This window comes from Podarcis bocagei (genome assembly GCF_964188305.1).
Source record: "Podarcis bocagei genome assembly, chromosome: 13".
NCBI classification, from domain to species: Eukaryota; Metazoa; Chordata; class Lepidosauria; order Squamata; family Lacertidae; genus Podarcis; species Podarcis bocagei.
Window position 1 is genome coordinate 10,202,506 of NC_138138.1, and position 15,628 is coordinate 10,218,133.

General features: G+C 44.9%; 1 protein-coding gene across 4 annotated transcripts in view; it reads right to left on the bottom strand.

Annotated features, from left to right (window-relative positions):
- Positions 1-15,628, bottom strand: part of USO1 (USO1 vesicle transport factor) — a 53,381-nt gene that overhangs the window by 25,419 nt on the left and 12,334 nt on the right. For all 4 annotated transcript variants that reach the window (XM_081166189.1, XM_081166187.1, XM_081166188.1 and 1 more), the window contains 6 exons: positions 11,410-11,510; positions 10,103-10,205; positions 4,344-4,399; positions 3,185-3,305; positions 2,228-2,406; positions 1,573-1,713 (listed from right to left, as the gene is read on the bottom strand). In XM_081166189.1, coding sequence (XP_081022315.1) covers positions 1,573-1,713; positions 2,228-2,406; positions 3,185-3,305; positions 4,344-4,399; positions 10,103-10,205; positions 11,410-11,510 — 701 coding nt within the window. The remainder of the gene's footprint in view (positions 1-1,572; positions 1,714-2,227; positions 2,407-3,184; positions 3,306-4,343; positions 4,400-10,102; positions 10,206-11,409; positions 11,511-15,628) is intronic.

Genomic DNA, 15,628 nt, shown 5'->3' on the forward strand with positions numbered 1-15,628 from the left:
CTTTCTGCAGGTCTTGTTCTCAGCATGAAACTGTTTCAGTGAAGAATGTAAAGTAGGCAAAAACAAAGAGCCAAGTTTTCTGAGGGTGAAAAGAATCCCTTTATTTGCCAGTTCAAATTATAGGGAGGAGCAAGGGGAAGGGATAAATGATCCAAGGCAGAGCAACCGCTCTAGCCTCAACTGTACCATCGCATGGTTGTTTTTTGGGGGCATTAATCCTAATGCATCTGGTTTCATGCTCATCATTTGATGACTTGCCTTTGTGACAGAGACACTATAGGTAGCATTTGAGCATCAAACGGTCAAGAGAATTGTAGAGTTCTACAATTCCACGAGTATCATCTAGATCAGGGGTCAGCAAACTTTTTCAGCAGGGGGCTGGTCCACTGTCCCTCAGACCTTGTGGGGGACCGGACTATATGGGGGGGGGGATGAACGAATTCCTATGCCCCACAAATAACCCAGAGATGCATTTTAAATAAAAGGATGCATTCTACTCATATAAAAACACACTGATTCCCGGACCATCCGTGGGCTGGATTTAGAAGCCAATTAGGCCGGATCTGGCCCCCGGGCCTTAGTTTGCCTACCCATGATCTAGACTCTAGCCCAACTCCCTACAATGTGGGTAACTCCTGGCCAATGTAGGGCTCAAACCCACGACACTGCGATTATGAGTCTTATGCTCTACTGACTGAGCTATCGATTGACAAGTAATGCTGTTCAGCAACAGCTCACACGTTATCCAGGGATAAGTCATGCCTGTGTGAACTGAGACTGTGCATCACTACTATAATGCATTCAAGGAATTTTGACTGAGTTCATAGTCCACTATTGGTTTTCTTACACCTTAGTTCTTAAAATGAAGGATATTCATAACAATGGAACTATGGGAACTATTCAGCTGCACAACCCCAAGGACACATTTCCAACATCTCCAGCGGACTCTTATGTTCTTACCAGTTGCATTGGGGATCCCAAGCAGAAAAGTGCTGCTGCACTCATGTCCCGCTTGTGAGATTCCCAAAGGCATTTGTCTGGCTGCTGTAAGAACACAATGCTGGACTAGATACGTGTCTGATCTGACCCAGCAGCGACCTGCTTTTAAAGGTAAAGGGACCCCTGACCGTTAGGTCCAGTCGTGACCGACTCTGGGGTTGCGGCGCTCATCTCGCTTTATTGGCCGAGGGAGCCGGCGTACAGTGTCCGGGTCATGTGGCCAGCATGACTAAGCCGCTTCTGGCGAACCAGAGCAGCGCACAGAAACACGATTACCTTCCCGGTGGAGCGGTACCTATTTATCTACTTGCACTTTGACGTGCTTTTGAACTGCTAGGTTGGCAGGAGCAGGGACCGAGCAACGGGAGCTCACCCCGTCGTGGGGATTCGAACCGCTGACCTTCTAATCAGCAAGCCCTAGGTTCTGTGGTTTAGAACACAGCGCCACCCGCGTCCCTGACCTGCTCTTAAAAGCATCCAAATCCATATCATCCTCTCCTTGCCTGATCAGATCTGTTCTCAGCTACGGAGTTTATTGTTACTAAATGCACCACCTTCCTTCTACTCCCTTACCTCAGTAAGAATATCAGCAGGAACTCCAGTTGCCATCAGGATTGTACAAAGCTGCTGCAGCAACCCACAATGAAACATGGCTCTCTGACAACTGCTCGTGGCACCAGGAGGGTTCGTGGGGGACACCAGTACTCGGACCAGCTGAAAAGGATTTCATATAGCGTCATATACACATGCTAAAAATCCACCCGAGGAACTTTCCTTTTTCACAAGACAGAACTATGTCGAATTACATGAAAGTCAAAGCACTCCTTCATCATGATACAGTGGTGCCTCACAAGACGAAAAGAATCCGTTCTGTGATTCTCTTCGTCTAGCGGTTTTTTCGTCTTGCGAAGCAAGCCCATTGACGGATTAGCGGATTAGCGCTATTAGCGGCTTATCTGCTGATCGGATCAGCTGATAAGCGGCTTAGAAAAAGGGGGGGGGAGAAAAAACCCCCCGCAGGAACTCGCAAGACATTGTCGTCTTGCGAAGCAAGCCCATAGGAAATTCGTTTTGCGAAGCAACTCCAAAACGGAAAACTCTTTCGTCTAGCGAGTTTTCCGTCTTACGAGGCATTCGTCTTGCGGGGCACCACTGTATAGAGGTGAACACAACAGATCTGACCTCAAGTCACTTTGCTGGCCATTACATTACGCTGAGAAGCATTTACCTGGAGCATCAGATGAAGATTGGTTACTTTCTGAGCTGACCACCCAGAATTGTCGTCGCCAACTTCAAACCACGGCTTCATACGCTGAATATAGGAACCTTCCTTAAAGAAATTCTGATTGGAATTGTTGTTCTTCAACAAATTTTGCAGCAAGAGAAGACAATCCTCCACAACTATGCCTGAAAGGACAGAAGCGTCGAAGCATGTTAGTTTCAATAGTCAGAATTACTCCGTAAAATTTTAGCGCCGCATAATACTATTGCTAGCATCTAGGCGCCGAAAAGACTACAGTGAAGGCATCTGTTATCATGAGTTAGGGAGCTTCAAAGTGTGGGGGCTGACACACTAAAAGAATGATTTCTTACAAATGCAGAATGAGTATTTTGTGGCACTAAAATTTTATGAGATACTAAAAGGCCTTCACTACGTAAATACATTTTAGAACCAATTCTTATGTTATGATGTACGGAGCCCATCTGTCTAGATTATTTATTTATTTCCGTTATAAGAACATTCATGGACTGTTTTCAAACCCTAACAAGGATACTGAAAGCAGTCAAGACCTTTCAAAAAACAATTAAAGCAATATTTAGCAAGGTGAAGAGTAAGAAGAGCAAAGAGTGTAAAATTAAAACCGCACTACCATAATTAAATGCCATTGGCTTCCCCATCACACTTTTAGGCTATGAAGGAAGCTATGAGCACTGGCTATTTAAAATTAAGTTTCATTATCCCACCACAAAATGAGGTAATAAGGTTTAGGCTTTGACCCACAAGGTGTTCACGCTCTTTTTTCTCCCCCTTTGTTCCCTAGAATTCAGTAAGACATTGCAAAGAAAGCAAGCTGCGAAAGGGTTAACCAGGATTCCTTAACCCAGATCTGAAACTGAACAGGTTCATGTCTGACATTCAGTGCTGCATAAGCTATGATGACAGAGCGCATCTTTCAAGGCACACCTCCGTCACTGTTTCCCTCGTCCGTTATGATATCCAACAACCTCTCAAAGGCATTTTCAAAAGCGACTATTTTCTGGATGGCTGCATTACTTTTTGTCAACTGCTGAAGTAACAAGACACCCTATGGGAGAAAAAGGAAGACAGAAGTGACCAGCAAAACTTAAACTCTGGAAAAAACCAGTTTCTTTAAATCAGGGGTCAGCAAACTTTTTCAGCAGGGGGCTGGTCCACTGTCCCTCAGACCTTGTGGAGGGCCGGATTATATTTTTTGGGGGGAAATGAACGAATTCCTATGCCCCACAGATAACCCAGAGATGCATTTGAAATAGAAGCACAAATTCTACTCATGTAAAAACACGCTGATTCCCAGACCGTTCGCGGGCCGGATTTAGAAGGCAAATGGGCTGGATTTGGGCCTTAGTTTGCCTATCCATGGGGACGCGAGTGGTGCTGTGGGTTAAACCACAGAGCCTAGGACTTGCTGATCAGAAGGTCAGTGGTTCAAATCCCCGCCACGGGGTGAGCTGCCGTTGCTCGGTCCCTGCTCCTGCCAACCTAGCAGTTCAAAAGCACGTCAAAGTGCAAGTAGATAAATAGGTACCGCTCTGGTGGGAAGGTAAATGGCGTTTCCGTGCGCTGCTCTGGTTCGCCAGAAGCGGGTCAGTCATGCTGGCCACATGACCTGGAAGCTGTACGCCTCGGCCAGTAAAGCGAGATGAGCGCTGCAACCCCAGAGTCGGCCACGACTGGACCTAATGTTCAGGGGTCCCTTTACCTTTACCTTGCCTACCCATGCTTTAAATGATACACCAATGTTCAAGTGAGCAAGGTCCCATTCAGCAGAATCAGACGAGCGCCGGCGTGTGCTGCTGTGCGTGTGACTGTCAGGATTGGAAGGATCAACACCCACTATCCATTATGCGATGCCCTGAAGATCTTAATGCGCTTTCTAAACTTGAACAAATATCTTACAATCAATAATCTAGTTTGGGTATCTATTTGGACATATGGACTGCTTATATCGATATATAAATTAGGACTGATGCGTTGCTCTTATTGTTAATGTAAGATGCCACCCCCCTTTTTTAATCTGTTGTATTTGCAATAAAAATGAAAATATGATTAGCTACAACTGTACACTCTGTTATTTTCTACTTACATCATTCCGTATGACCTCTCTAGAATCTGCTAGCAGGTCCATCAGCCTTGAGACGCCTAAAAGAGAGAACCGTGACAAAATATCGTTATGCTCAGGCATATAAAGCTACCTTAATGCAAGTCAAAAGGTATGCAATTATTATTATTATTATTATTATTATTATTATTATTATTATTATTATCATCATCATCATCATCATCGTATTTTCTGGTGTATAAGACGACTGGGTTATAAGACGACCCCCCAACTTTTCCAGTTTAAATACAGAGTTTGGGATATACTCGCCGTATAAGACTACCCCTCTTCCAACGCACACCAAATAAAAATTAAAAAAACAGTCTCCAGTCCGGCTCGGAAATCCGCTCCACTTCCCAGTGGCCGGGGGCTTCTGGGGCCAATTTTCAAGCGTATTTCTGCTTCATCTAGAGAGCTTGGTGTCCTCTGATTTAATTTGCTGTCGTTTTATCCTTTGGTGGGGAGTTGCTGCAGGAGCTGCTGCTGTAGCCGGTGTATAAGACGACCCCCAACATTTGAGAAGATTTTCCTGAGTTAAAAAGTAGTCTTATACGCCAGAAAATACAGTATTATTATTATTATTATTATTATTATTATTATTATTATTATTATTATTATTATTATTATTGCTGTTGCTATTATTTATTGAAACTAAATCCTTCAAAGACAGAGGTCCTATGGCTAGGTCGGGATAGCATGGGGATGAGGGACCAACTCCCTTCTCTTGCGGGGGCCCAATTAGTGCCATTACCTTCCGTTAAGAGTTTGGGTGTAATCCTTGACGCCTCCCTTTCCATGGAGGCGCAAGTCACAGCAACAGCCAAGGCGACATTTTTCCACCTTCGCCGCATCAAGCAGTTGGTCCCTTACCTTTCCCGCCCCGACCTGGCCACAGTGATCCATGCGACAGTCATCTCCAGGCTTGACTACTGTAACTCGCTCTACGCGGGGCTGCCCTTGAAGCTGTCCCAGAAACTCCAGCGGGTACAGAATGCTGCAGCGAGGCTCCTCACAGGGTCTCTGCCATGGGAGCATATTCATCCAGTGCTTTTCAAGCTGCACTGGCTCCCGGTGGAGTACAGGGTCAGATTTAAGGTGCTGCTTTTGACCTTTAAAGCCCTTCACGGCCTAGGACCCTCGTACCTACGGGACCGCCTCGCCTGGTATGCCCCACGGAGAGCCTCAAGGTCCATAAATAACAACACCCTAGTGGTCCCAGGCCCTAAGGAAGTTAGATTGGCTTCAACCAGAGCCAGGGCCTTTTCAGCACTGGCCCCAACTTGGTGGAACGCTCTGTCTCATGAGACCAGGGCCCTGCAGGATCTGATCTCTTTCCGCAGGGCCTGTAAGACAGAGTTGTTCCGCCTGGCCTTTGGATTGGAGCCAATTTGATTCCCTCCGCCCCCTTTTTCTTTTTTCTTTTCCTTCTCCTGCAATGAGGCTCCATTTTAATATTTTAATGTTCCATTATTTTAATGTTGTATTTTATTTTTGTTTTTAAGTTGTAATCACTCATCTTGTTTTTATTATTGCTTGTAAGCCGCTCTGAGCCCGGCCTTGGCTGGGGAGGGCGGGGTATAAATAAAAAATATTATTATTATATTATTATTATTATTATTATTATTCAACTTATTTGCCATACAGAAAGTCTCCAGGTGGCTTCCATATACAACAAAAACAACTACAGTGGTCCCTTTGTTCTCAAACGCCTTGGTACTCAAACAACTTTGGAACCCAAACACTGCAAACCCGGAAGTAAAAGTTCCGGTTTGCAAACTTTTTTTGGAAGCCAAATGTGCTCCATTTTGAGTGTTGTGCTTTCGATTTGAGCGCCACAATTCTGTTTTGAGTGTTACCCTGAGGTCTGTCTTGTTTTGCTATTTATTTTGCATTTTTGTTTTTGCGGCTGTGTGGAACCCAGTTCAGCTACTGATTGATTGATTGTGTGACTGCAGTACATTGTTTATTGCTTTCATGTTATGGATCAATGGTCTTGTTAGGTAGTAAAATTCTTGTTAAATTGCTGTTTTAGGGGTTGTTTTTAAAAGTCTGGAAGAGATTAATCCGTTTTGCATTACCTTCTATGGGAAAGCACACCTTGGTTTTAGAATGCTTTGGTTTTGGAAAGGACTTCTGGACCGGATTAAGTTTGAGAACCAAGGTACCACTCTATTATGTTTAGCAAAACAATATTCCCCTAACAAAACAATATTCCTCCAAACACACTCTCTCTCTCTCTCTCTCTCTCTCTCTCTCTCTCTAACAATTATCATAATTCCTCAAAAGCCTTAACCTGCTGCTAAAAAGCCAAACACTTTCTCCTCTAACGGGCAATGGATCTCAAGGGTCTCAGCCAAGAGACCTTTCCCAGCCCTACAAATGGGGATCCATTTAACTAAAAATGCCAAGAACTGAACCTAAGAATTTCTGCATTCACACTGTGAGATGTGTCACACTTAAAAAACCTGTGAAAACAGCAACTTCTGGAATGGCTTACCAGCATTCAGAGACCTTAAAAAGCTGTGGACGCTCCCCTTTGTATCACTACAGCCTAGCAGATGTTCTGGCTACATTTCAGAGGCAGAAATGTGTTCAGGCTGCTCTGGATGGAGCATCGGATTCACAGGTTGGAGGATGCTATTGGGCTTATCTCTGAGAGGTCAAGTGGCCTTGAAGGCATGAAGCACCTTTCACCCGTTTACGTTGATGAATCTCTCCTGGATGAAAATAGCCTGGCCACAGTAATTACAGCCTGGTAATATCCTGTTTGGATTACCGCAACACAGCCTAGTTCAGAAACTAGACAGTAACTTATCTACTGTACAGTGGTACCTCAGGTTACATACGCTTCAGGTTACGTACGCTTCAGGTTACAGACTCTGCTAACCCAGAAATAGTACCTCGGGTTAAGAGCTTTGCTTCAGGATGAGAACAGAAATCGTGCTCCAGCGGCACGGTGGCAGCGGGAGGCCCCATTAGCTAAAGTGGTGCTTCAGGTTAAGAACAGCTTCAGGTTAAGAACGGACCTCTGGAACGAATTAAGTACTTAACCCGAGGTAGCACTGTATTCTGTGCTCAGTGGGATCAGGCATGTTGAACATACCTAGTCAGTCAATCTTGAACAGCTGAACTAGCTTCGGATCAGTTTCTAAGCCAAATTGAGGGTGCTGGTTTTAGCTTTAAAACCGTAAATGGCTTTAGAGCACAGTATTTCAAGGACCGGGACGCGGGTGGCGCTGTGAGTTAAACCACAGAGCCTAGGGCTTGCCGATCAGAAGGTTGGCAGTTTGAATCCCTGCGATGGGGTGAGCTCCTGTTGTTCAGTCCCTGCTCCTGCCAACCTAGCAGTTTGAAAGCACTTCAAAGTGCAAGTAGATAAATAGGTACCGCTCCGGCGGGAAGGTAAACGGTGTTTCCATGCACTGCTCTGTTTCGCCAGACGCGGCTTAGTCATGCTGGCCACATGACCCGGAAGCTGTACGCCAGCTCCCTTGACCAATAAAGCGAGATGAGCGCCGCAACCCCAGAGTCAGACACGACTGGACCTAATGGTCAGGGGTCCCTTTACCTTTACCTTTTTCAAGGACCACCTACCACAAGAGTATTTGACTTAACTATTAGCATCCTTAGAAGCCCTGATGCTGGACCACACCACACCCCTTGGTGGGATGGGTGTGGAAGCGGAATAGGACCTTCTTTTAGTTGTGGCACTTGCTAATGGAATGTGCTCCCCATAAAGGATTGTCTGGTGCATAATTTTATCTTTTCTGCACCAGCGAAAATCTTTTCAAGACTTCAGTCTCTCTCGGAGGAGAGATTCCCTGCTATGTCCCACACAGAACAAGAAGAGACCAAATGTTGGAAGCATGGCACCCAACGCCTCTTGACCCAATTTCGATTACAGTGGTACCTCGGATTACATACGCTTCAGGTTACATACGCTTCAGGTTACAGACTCCGCTAACCCAGAAATAGGGCCTCGGGTTAAGAACTTTGCTTCAGGATGAGAACAGAAATCGTGCTCTAGCAGCGTGGTGGCAGCGGGAGAACCCAATAGCTAAAGTGGTACTTCAGGTTAAGAACAGTTTCAGGTTAAGAACAGACCTCCGGAACGAATTAAGTACTTAACCTGAGGTACCACTGTACAAGATCTTCAGGTGATCATGAAGATGGATAAGAGACACTTAAGAGATTGTCTCTTCAAGTCCGATGCAGAAAGGGATTTAACCACGATTGCCTCTACCAAAAGTTCACTATGGTTCCCACTTATCAAAACGGAGTACATCCGAGCTAGTTATCTGACAAAGCTCCCACTTGCCGTACTAAGAATCGCTTTTACAGTGGTACCTCAGGTTAAGTACTTAATTCGTACAGTACAAGGAGAGACTTACATAGAGGACCTGTACCACTATTTATTGCAATGCCCGCTATATATAGAACCAAAAGTCCGATTTATAAAACCCCTGCTTACAAACGGAACACACTTGAACAGGACGGAAAGGGTGAAATGGCTGCTGAGTGATACTGACGACTTCGTAACTTATAAAGTAGCACTATATGCGTTGGCAGCTAAGAAGATCAGGAGAAAAGAACTAGATAAAATACTGGTCAGTTGCAAAGGTGATTCGGATATTTAAGCTGGCCCATTCTATCTGAGAACCAACTGCTATTCCATCGTATGCAACAAATAATTTCTAGCAGACGTGACCGTGGTTTATTGTATTTGCAGTGCCTGATGTTTTTATGGTTATTGCTGTTTTTGTTTCCTTTGTGAATGATGCCATGGCCTTTGGCTAGTGCAATAAAGTTTATGATGATGTAAATCTTTTCATGTGTCCAGGATAGTATGCCTTGATGGATGGCTTTATTTGGTTCTTAAGAAGTTTTTCTTTTGCTGGACTTTCCTTGCTTTATTGTATGGATTTTTACTGATGTTTATTTTTTTACTGTAAACTGCTTTGGGAGGTCACTGCATCTGAAAAGCTATATAGAAATGTTTTAAAATAAAATACCGTATTTTTTGCACCATAACACTCACTTTTTTCCTCCTAGAAAGTAAGGGGAAATGTCTGTGCGTGTTATGGAGCGAATGCCTACAGATGGCGGGGGGATCTGCTGCAGTTGTGAGCAGAGGATCCATGGTTCCCCTTCCTTCCCTCCTTCGTGGCTTGCTTTGAAACAGCAAAGAGGGAGAAGAGCCGCTGAGTGGGGAGGAGAGAGGGACAGAGAGCCTGCTTGCTTTAAAGGAGCAAAGCGGGAGAGGAGGGGAGAGGAGTGTAAGCGGCTCCTGTCCGGTTGGCTCCTTTAAAGCAAGCAGGCTCTCTGTCCCTCTCTCCTCCCCACTCAGCTGGCTAAATAGCAGCAAAGTTTTTCAGCGAGCAGGGGAGGAGGGAGAGAAGCAGAGCCTGCTTGCTTCTCCTCTTATACCCCTCTTCTGCATTATTAACAGCATCCTTCTCCACCCACCCCACGGGTGTTCCTTGGCCCTTGAGTGCTTTTCCTCCCCTCCCCACTTAAAACGTGGTTACAAAGCATGGGTCCACATGGATCCTCAGGATTTTTGCATTGGGCTACCTCAAACTCACCGTCAGATCACATGTCTGTGGCCACAGCATGAACCACAAAAATCATACATCCACTGTTTCGTTTAGAAAATTTTTTTTTCTTGTTTTCCTCCTCTAAAAACTATGTTCGTGTTATGGTTGGGTGCGTGTTATAGAGCGAAAAATACGGTAAATACTTACCCATGGGGCTGACTAGGATTATCTGTTGCACTTGGGGGCCCTGCTGTTTCAATAGCACTGTAAGAAGTTTCACTCCAGGCCACCGGACGTGAAAATCAAATTCCTGCAAGTCAACATGCCTAAGCATTAAAATCCACTGTATTTCATTGCTTACGATTATTCTGGCCAATATTTGTGCTATTATTTTACCAAAAACAACAACAACAGCCACAAAATGATATGCTCTGCTTCTGTCAAAGGAAGTTTACTTTCTGGTCTAAATGACAGCCAAATTAAGATAATCATAACATCACCAACATTTGTATAGAACGTCATACACATAATCAATAATCCTTACTGCAAGGCAGACCAGTATTATTCCCGTTTCAGCCATGTAGTATGCTGAGGGATGCGGGTGGCGCTGTGGGTTAAACCACAGAGCCTAGGACTGCCGATCAGAAGGTCGGCGGTTCAAATCCCTGTGATGGGGTGAGCTCCCGTTGCTCGGTCCCTGCTCCTGCCAACCTAGCAGTTCGAAAGCACATCTAAGTGCAAGTAGATAAACAGGTACCGCTCCGGGAAGGTAAACGCGTTTCCGTGTGCTGCTCTGATTCTCCAGAAGCGGCTTAGTCATGCTGGCCACATGACCCGGAAGCTGTCTGCAGACAAACGCCGGCTCCCTTGGCCTATAGACCGAGATGAGCGCGCAACCCCAGAGTCGGTCACGACTGGACCTAATGGTCAGGGGTCCCTTTACCTTTACCTAGTACGCTCACAACAGGGGCAAAATTTGCTGCAGGGACTTTCTGGTTCATATCTTAGCCACCTTAGTGCAATTAATTTATAATTTTGAAAATTCAATTACTGTTCCTGGGTACTCTACTTTAACCCTTGGACTGATCTAACAAAGCTTGAAGGCCCACACTGAAATTGAGAACAGGTTGCTATGCTACTTAAATGAAAAGATTGTTTTTTACATTTATATCCTGCCCTTCTTCCCAGGTACTCAAACTACCAGGGCTCTTCTCTTCCATGTTATCCCCACAATGTGACACTGAGCTAATCCCCCAGATAGCGTCACAACTGAATGAAGATAGGAACCCCTGACTTCCCAAGTCCCAGTTAAACATCACTTCCTCTACAACCCTTCAAATGATGCTTTTCCCCTAGCCTGGCTCTGTGACTGGATTTGCTGGTCAAGTAGGGAAGACAGCAGTAAAAAGGAGTGGACAAGATCCACCTCCCCAGATTAATACAGCTTTGTTCACCGCAATATCAACCAACAAATTTGTATGCTTATTCTGTGACTAAAGGAGAACAGTTCTCACCTCCAAATAGGTCAGAAGAAGAGTGATATTGTCTGGCTGTTTAATGAAAAGCTCTGTAAATTGACTTCCAAGGTCTTCCGGTTGTTTCTGCGAATTTTCTTCTGTAACATTAACAAAGGTTCAATTACAGCAAAGCTTCAATCAGCTCCGTAATTGCAAACAAGTACTATTTGAGTAAACGTAATAAAAATTTTAGCTTAAAAAATAATTGTCATCCACCAATCAATGTTACAGAATATATTTAATGTGCACTGGAACATTTCACAACTTCAGGCGTGAAAGTTAACATGGACTTGCTGAAAAATGCTGAAGACAGTCAGGAAAGAGAGAGCTATATTTACCAATAAATTGTTCATTATTTAATAGAACTATTTCTATCCCAGCTATCCTTCCAGATGTTCGCATTAATTTCATTGGGCCTGCTCTTTGCAAACATTAAATATTTTTAAAAATTCCATATGGGCATTTAGGAATAAGGCATCAACCATGGCAATATTACTACTGTGGCATATGTTGCATCTATTTATGAATCCAAATAATATTTGCTCCAAGCCTTTATCCCCTGTTAGCAAATCTGCTAGAAACTTAGCTTGTAGGATTCTGCTGTCTCACCCACCACTGACAGCAAATTTGGGAGAATCTCACATCAGGTGGCAGCAGGGGGAGTTCTTCCTGAAGCTCACATCAAGAAAAAGGCCTCTAAGAGGTCAAGTGTTTTGTTTAGCAATGTACTTTGCACATTTAGCTAGTATTATTCACTCAACTGTTTACAGGGTTGCCCTAACAATTTTCAAAGAGGGCCCGATTTTTTAGGATTGAAGTTGTTGAGCTTTTAGGATTTTGCACCAGGACATATACTGCCACAGGGGCCAGATTAAATCGACCAGCAAGCCACATTAAGCCTCCAAAACGGACTTTGGACATGCCTGGTTTACATCACCCGGACAGTGGCTTTGTTTTTTGTCCACCCCACTCATTTATTTTCTACATTATTCCCCAAAAACTTTATAATTAGCACATGTATTCAGTGGTGTGACATGCAGAAAGAAAAACTGAGACCTCCACTTTCCTCAGAGGCAATGTGTTAATAATTGCATGTTCATGACAAACATAATTATTTGAGATGTGCAATGCTTTACACGGCAGATATGATAGAAATGCATATTCATGCTCAAAGCAGAACCATGCTCAAAGGATGATACCTTTAATATGAGATCACATGTATAGTTCCCTGCAGTGAAGTATGAAAATCTAGCTTATCTTGGAACAGTTGCTTTTTTAAAAAATTCAGAGAGAAAAAATGAACAGACTGTTACCTTGGTAGATGAACTTAATGCGTTCCGGGAGTCCATTTGACTCCCAGAACGGTTCAAAAACCAAGGCGCAGCTTCCGATTGGCTGCAGGAGCTTCCCAGTTTGGAAGCTGCACTAGATGTTCGGCTCATGAAAAACATTCGCAAACCAGAACACTCACTTCCTGGTTTGCAGCGTTTGGGAGCCAAAACGTCTGAGTACCAAGGTGTTGGACAACTAAGGTACGACTGTAAAAGGAAGGCTGGCTTCTGGAATTCACAAAAAGAAACAAGCATTTCTATATCAAGGACACAGGTGCAGAACCTCAGGGGACATTGCCATGGCACCTGCAACTGGCCTGGGAGCTTGTAAAATGGCCAGACAGGCCAAGATTACTGCCTCAAGATTACTGAGAGACAGTGTGGTGTAGTGGTTAAGAGCGGTAGTCTCGTAATCTGGGGAACTGGGTTCGCGTCTCCGCTCCTCCACATGCAGCTGCTGGGTGACCTTGGGCCAGTCACACTTCTCTGAAGTCTCTCAGCCCCACTCACCTCACAGAGTGTTTGTTGTGGGGGAGGAAGGGAAAGGAGAATGTTAGCCGCTTTGAGACTCCTTAAAGGGAGTGAAAGGCGGGATATCAAATCCAAACTCTTCTTCTTCTTCTTCTTCAATTGTCAGTAGGAAAAACAGTGATGCCAAAACAGGGCACATTCACTTAGGTAGCACTAAAGGGGCCTGTGTCTACCAGAGAGAGGGCCTGCTCCCATAGCATTGCCCAACACTAGCGCAGCATGCCTGTCTCATGAATTTGTGGCAAGTATCCACCACCCCAGTGAGACGCAGGTGGCGCTGTGGGTTAAACCACTGAGTCTAGGACTTGCCGATCAGAAGGTCGGCGGTTCGAATCCCCATGACAGGGTGAGCTCCCGTTGCTCGGTCCCTGCTCCTGCCAACCTAGCAGTTCGAAAGCACGTCAAAATGCAAGTAGATAAATAGGTACCACTCCGGCGGGAAGGTAAACGGTGTTTCCGTGCGCTGCTCTGGTTGGCCAGAAACAGCTTAGCCATGCTGGCCACATGACCCGGAAGCTGTACGCCGGCTCCCTCAGCCAATAAAGTGAGATGAGCGCCGCAACCCCAGAGTTGGCCACGACCGGACCTAATGGTCAGGGGTTTCTTTACCTTTACCTTTATCCACCACCCCAGACAGAACAGATAACAGCTGTGATCTGAACAAACGGGGAACTTACTATCACAGCAGGCACATGGTAGCAAGGTAAAGTAAAATGCAAAATGAAAGAGAGAAAGCTTAAATAAAAAAAGGAGGGGGAGTTGTTTTTTTAAAAAGCTCAAAATGAAGAGAAAGTTCTGACAATGTTATCACTGTAGCAACCATGATCTGAGTTGTGGCTGGGGACAGGCCTGCTGCCAAAGCGTTTCATTGCCCAGATTCCAAATGTTGCACCGTAGAGCCACAAAACATGCATGTGGGACTCCACGTAAAGAAGAAACTACCATACAGAAGTGATATCCTATTTGCCATAGGATTCACATATTCATGAGTAAAGAACATTCCCAATTTGTAGAACTTCCTTTATTCTTGAAGCATCAGAGAAACATGTCTTGTGTTTTTTACTAAACAGGTGCAAGCAAAACTGCCAATTTATTAGCTCCTGTGGTTTACTGAGCTATACTCTTGCTCTGCTACTGGAAGAGGAATCCAAGACTCCTTTGACTTTAACCTTACCCCATTCCATGTGTATCTTGCTATGAAGAGAAAATACAGTGGTGCCCCACAAGACGAATGCCTCGCAAGACAGAAAACTCGCTAGACTTAAGAGTTTTCCGTTTTGGAGGTGCTTCGCAAAACAAATTTCCTACGGGCTTGCTTCGCAAGACGACAATGTCTTGCGAGTTCCTGCTGGGTTTTTTTCCTCCCCCCCTTTTTTCTAAGCCGCTAAGCCGCTTATCAGCTGATCCGATCAGCAGATAAGCCACTAAAAGCCGCTAATAGCGCTAATCCGCTAATCCTTCAATGGGGTGGCTTCGCAAGACGAAAAAACCGCTAGACGAAGAGAATCACAGAACGGATTCTTTTCGTCTTGTGAGGCACCACTGTAGTGAGTTTTGTATCGTAAAAGCCTGGTGGGGACAGTCCTCCATAAACGAGTGTACACAAATGACAGAATGGCTTGGTTCAGCCGTAACATATCATTAACCTAAGCCAAAATATTATGCAATTTGGACAATGCTATACTTGTGGCCTATCATAGTCACAGCTTCCCATTTGTGTCAGCTAATTCCTCATTCTCAATGGAAAGAAACAGCATGATCTTCAATACAGAAGGAGAACGTCTCCATTTTGACCACATGTATCGTATAGAATCAGAGATGGCTGGTGTAACCTTTCCAAATAAGGCGTTCAGCAATTTACATATAGGAATTATGAAGACCAGGCCCACTGGCTCCCAGCCAGCACACCTGAGAATCAAGTCTGAAGTGTTGAGGGCTTTTACTTCAAGCAGTATGTACTTCTCCATCAAGCAGTAGCTTTTTTCAGTCCTCTTGTTAGCTATTGCCTTCTTGTCTAGTTGCAGGACTTTAGTCTTCCAATGGCAACTTCAGAGATAGGCTTTCCAGGAGTTAGGAAAGTGGACCTCTCCCTTTTGGCTTGCCCCGTGTCTCTACCTACTTATTTTTTGCTGGGATACATCTCTACCTCTCCTGCCAACCTAGCAGTTTGAAACCACGTCAAAGTGCAAGTAGATAAATAGGTACCGCTCGGCGGGAAGGTAAACGGCGTTTCCGTGCGCTGCTCTGGTTCGCCAGAAGCGGCTTAGTCATGCTGGCCACATGACCCGGAAGCTGTACGCCGGCTCCCTCGGCCAATAAAGCGAGATGAGCGCCACTACCCCAGAGTCGGCCAC